The following is a 5,178-nucleotide window of genomic DNA, read 5'->3' as shown; positions in this document are numbered from 1 at the left end:
ATTAAAAAAAAATGTATTTGTGTGTGTAAATTGTAATGTCAATTTTGGCTCAATTGTCTAATTTAATAAGCCTTAATTCCAACAGTATTAAAATTTTATTTCTAAGATCAGTCTTACCAATGAAAGATTAAAATTCTAACCAAAGAATTTGGACTTTAAATAGTATTATGGATTTTACTTGCCGTTTGATGTTTAGGTGCAATGTAGTCAACTTTAGGAAAACTACAATATTACGTTCTAAAAAGAACTAATTTGACTCCTCTAGATTTTTAATAAATACTAAATACTCAAAAGATTCAATTTGTTTGGAACTATGTTCTTATTAGTCAGTTTCAAAAACAATGTTACATTTAGATATTTAAAAACAATTAATTTTAAATTTCTCATCATCAGTAAGAAGTTTTAATAATCACATGGGGAAGAATGTTTGGAGAAAATTGTGCGTAAAATATTGCATATCATCTCTTCCATTGAATTAGTTACATCTCGATTTACATAAAATCAACATTAAGTTAGTAAAATACGATGGCATAGATGATTCAACTTTGTACAGGAAAAATAAGCGTGCAATTATTTTATGTTTCTTCTATCATTCAGATAAGCCATCAATCTTGAAATTTGGAAATATACATAATTCAATAAGTTACTTTATTGGAATGGCTATGTGGCACTGGCGGCGATTTCAGGATTTTTATTAAGGTGATTCAGGAAAAAAATATAGTATCTAAACTTCGAACTTGAAACTCAATGAATTTTAAATTTCTCACCCACTAAGCCAATCTCTAATCTTACATTTAGAAGGTTCAAAATCAATAAATAAATATATTTTTTTTAATTTTTTTGAATCCCCTCTCGACTACTTCTAGGTCCGCCCTTACTATGCCCATCCGATCTCTTGGGGGAGAGAAAATTATAATAATGAACTCATGCTATAATTACATACTAAGATTTTATGTAATGCTATATTTTTTCAAGTTGAAATCGGAAACAATAGCATTGGATCAAGACAGACGCCATTGAAGGAAAAAAAAACCTTAAAAAATAAATAAAAGGAGAGACACTATCTTGGTCCCTTCGAGACCATATATCGCATTAATATAAAAATATAAAACAAAAAAAGAGAGACGGCCGCCCAAGGTAAGAAGGTGGACGTCACCAACGGCCATAATGTAATTTTCCAAAAATGGAACTATAAGGAATAAAAAACATGAAGATTATTGAGTATTATTAATTTTTTTAAAAGACAGATGCCACTTGAGGAAATAAGGAATCACAAGGAGTAAAGAAAGAAATTAAAGGCACGTTACAATATCATATAATAAAAATTTAAGTTTGGTTGCATTGAAGTTATATAGCCTTTTTAATATCTGCCGTCTTTTAATTATTCACTATGTTAAAAATAATTGTTCAATTTAAAAAATTAAAAAGATAATTTATTCTTTTGTGTCTGTTTTACCCTTAATGTTAAATACTATTCAACATCTAATATATTTTTTAAAATATTAAATTTAATATATTCAAAACGTAATATAATAATATTACTTCTATTATTTATTGTTTCTTAAAATTTATGCAAGTCGATGAATAACTATAGTTGAATTGAGGAAGTACCATCAAAGAAATTGATTTATAACATGTGGTTGGAGGGAGCTAGAAAGTTAGTACAAATTTGGTTGCACTCACTACTTCATCAATCTCAATTTATGAGATTTTATTTGATTCGAGATGAAATTTAATAAAGATGGTTTTTTTTTAAAGTTTTTTTTTTTTTTGGAATCCCAGGATAACCCGCAGCTACTACAACCTTTGTCACAGCGNATTAAATTTAATATATTCAAAACGTAATATAATAATATTATTCCTATTATTTATTGTTTCTTAAAATTTATGCAAATCAATAATGAATAACTATAGTTGAATTGAGGAAGTACCATCAAAGAAATTGATTTATAACATGTGGTTGGAGGGAGCTAGAAAGTTAGTACAAATTTGGTTGCACTTACTACTTCATCAATCTCAATTTATGAGATTTTATTTGATTCAAGATGAAATTTAATAAAGATGATTTTTTAAAAAAAGTTGTTTTCTTTTTGAAACCCTAGGATAACCCGCAACTGCTACAACCTCTGCCACATTCTCTGTCTTTTGGGTGAGCACTCTGTGGTGAGCACTTTGTTCGCACTGGGTAAATCCCTCACTGTGTAATAGCCTGCAAACCACACAGGGAATGCAAACTGCACTAGGCAAACCCTATGTGGCATGCTTGACTCAGAAGACATTGAGGAGGGATGGATCCCAGGTCATCTGTGTGGATAACCACCTTTCAAACCAACTGAGCCTTTAAAGTTATAATCTAAAACAAGTCATAAATATTTGCATGACTATAAATTATTTCATTAAATGTAAATGAATATTTTAAAGCTAAATTATTACTACTCCCTCCATGTCCATATTAGTTGATCACCTTACTAAATTAAGAAAACATTAATTAAAGTTTTCCTATATTATCCTTGCAACTAATTATTTTTTAAAGTGTTCATATTTATTTGTAAAATTTCTAATTTATTTTTTTTACAAAAATAAATTAGTAAAATTATCTTATTATTTATAATTTCTTCTTATATATGACGGTGGAAGGAGTACAATATAAAAATGTATCATTATTTTTGATAAAGAATAGAAAGAGTATACTATTTGTATATCTACTGTGGGACGACCAGTTAAGTATATAGTAGTCAAAGTAAGGCAACCGGATGGACTGCATGCAGCACAACGAATTTCAAAAGAGAGTGAATAATTAAATTATCAAGGCTCTCACCACTATAAATACTCTATATTCCTTCTCTTTCATTTCCATCAACACTTCAATTCCCTATCACCAACTAATTACAAAAGAAAGAAAGAAAAAAAAAGGGGCTTTCTGTTTTCTCACAAGCTAATTAGATAGAAATGGCCCTAGCTATCCCCCTTAACAACGAAGACGAGATCGTTCGCCCTGTTGCCAATTTCTCTCCAAGTCTTTGGGGTGATCGTTTCCATTCATTCTCTCTCGACAATCAGGTAATTAGTTTTGATTATAAAATCCTTCTCCATCTCTTATATTTGGTTGATTAGTATATACTGAATCCCAATCATGAACATTTTCCAGGTTGCTGAAAAGTATGCTCAAGAGATTGAAACTTTGAAGGAACAAACAAGGAGTTTGTTGTCTGCTGCTTGTGGAACAACATTTGCTGAGAAATTGAATCTGATAGACATTGTTGAGCGCCTTGGCATAGCTTATCATTTTGAGAAACAAATAGAAGACATGCTGGATCAAATTTACAAAGCAGATCCTAACTTTGAGGCTCATGATTTAAACACTTTATCCCTTCAATTTCGAATATTAAGACAGCACGGTTACAATATCTCCCAAAGTAGGTCCATCATTTAAAGCAATTCACCAAAATAATACGTTTTTTTTCTGCAAGAAAACTAATTATCTTTTGCTTTTATTCGATCATGATCCAGAATTTTTCAGCAGATTCCAAGATGCGAATGGCAAGTTCAAGGAATCTTTTAGCAACGACATCAGGGGTCTTTTGAACTTATACGAAGCTTCACATGTAAGGACTCATGGAGAAGATATTTTAGAAGAGGCACTTGTTTTCTCCACTGCTCATCTCGAGTCTGCAGCTCCAAATTTGGAGTCACCTCTGAGTAAGCAAGTGACTCATGCCCTTGAGCAGTCTCTCCATAAGAGCATTCCAAGAGTCGAGACGCGCTACTTCATCTCCATCTACGAAGAGGAGGAATTTAAGAATGATGTGTTGCTTCGATTTGCCAAATTGGATTACAACTTACTCCAGATGTTTCACAAACACGAACTTAGTGAAGTATCAAGGTATACAGATGTATTAAGTTGAATTAAAAATACAACTGTACTATAAATTATTTGTTGATAGTAATTTCTAAGAGTGGTACTTATTTTGTAGGTGGTGGAAAGATTTGGATTTTGTGACAACGCTTCCATATGCTAGGGATAGAGCAGTGGAATGTTACTTTTGGACGATGGGAGTGTATGCTGAACCTCAATACTCTCAGGCTCGTGTCATGCTTGCTAAGACTATAGCAATGATTTCGATAGTAGATGACACATTCGATGCTTATGGAATAGTAAAAGAACTTGAGGTCTACACCGATGCCATACAAAGGTATGGACTTGCCATGGATTTATTAGACGGTTGATTATTTCTTAGAAGGGAAACTTACTTACTAAATCTCTTTCTGTTTTATTAGGTGGGATATTAGTCAAATTGATCGACTCCCAGAATACATGAAAGTCAGTTTTAAGGCTCTTTTGGATCTCTATGAAGATTATGAAAAGGAGTTGTCAAAGGATGGCAGATCCGATGTTGTCCACTACGCAAAAGAAAGAGTAGGACTCACTGATGATATCTATTTAAAAACGACACTTGTATTTAATTACCTTATACTATTTCTTTATTATACAATTAGATCGTATTGATGGTTGAATGTCTCTTGTGGTTTCTGTTAAACAGATGAAGGAGATTGTGAGAAACTATTTTGTAGAAGCAAAGTGGTTCATTGAGGGATATATGCCGCCAGTTTCTGAGTATCTTAGCAATGCATTAGCTACCAGCACATATTATTTGCTAACTACAACATCCTATTTGGGAGTGAAGTCAGCAACAAAGGAAGATTTCGAATGGTTGGCTACGAACCCTAAAATTCTTGAAGCCAATGTGACATTATGCCGAGTTGTTGATGACATAGCAACCTATGAGGTAATTAACATCGCATTACACTACATAAATAATCATCTTATAATTACGAGTTACAGTAAATGAATTATAATTGCCATTAATTCCAGGTTGAGAAGGGCAGGGGCCAAATCGCAACAGGAATTGAGTGTTATATGAGGGATTATGACGTATCAACAGAAGTAGCAATGGAAAAATTCCAAGAGATGGCTGAGATAGCATGGAAGGATGTAAATGAAGGAATTCTTCGACCAACACCTGTCTCTACAGAAATTCTTACTCGCATTCTCAATCTTGCTCGTATTATAGATGTCACTTACAAGCACAATCAAGATGGATACACTCATCCCGAAAAAGTTCTAAAACCTCACATCATTGCTTTACTGGTGGACTCCATTGAGATCTAAACGATTGA

The 5,178-nt window shown here is 32.4% G+C and overlaps 1 protein-coding gene across 1 annotated transcript; it reads left to right on the top strand.

Moving 5' to 3' along the window:
* Positions 1 to 2,949: 2,949 nt before the first annotated feature.
* Positions 2,950 to 5,178, top strand: LOC125868349 (viridiflorene synthase). Its single transcript, XM_049549007.1, has 7 exons — positions 2,950 to 3,060; positions 3,149 to 3,416; positions 3,511 to 3,883; positions 3,975 to 4,193; positions 4,279 to 4,417; positions 4,542 to 4,787; positions 4,874 to 5,178. Exons 1-7 carry the CDS (start codon positions 2,950 to 2,952, stop codon positions 5,168 to 5,170), a joined length of 1,653 nt encoding a protein of 550 aa, XP_049404964.1. The 3' UTR covers positions 5,171 to 5,178.

The sequence above is a fragment of the Solanum stenotomum genome, chromosome 1, assembly GCF_019186545.1.
Source record: "Solanum stenotomum isolate F172 chromosome 1, ASM1918654v1, whole genome shotgun sequence".
In the NCBI taxonomy this organism is placed as follows: Eukaryota; Viridiplantae; Streptophyta; class Magnoliopsida; order Solanales; family Solanaceae; genus Solanum; species Solanum stenotomum.
The sequence above is the reverse complement of the archived record's forward strand: the minus strand, read 5'-3'. Positions and strand labels throughout refer to the sequence as shown.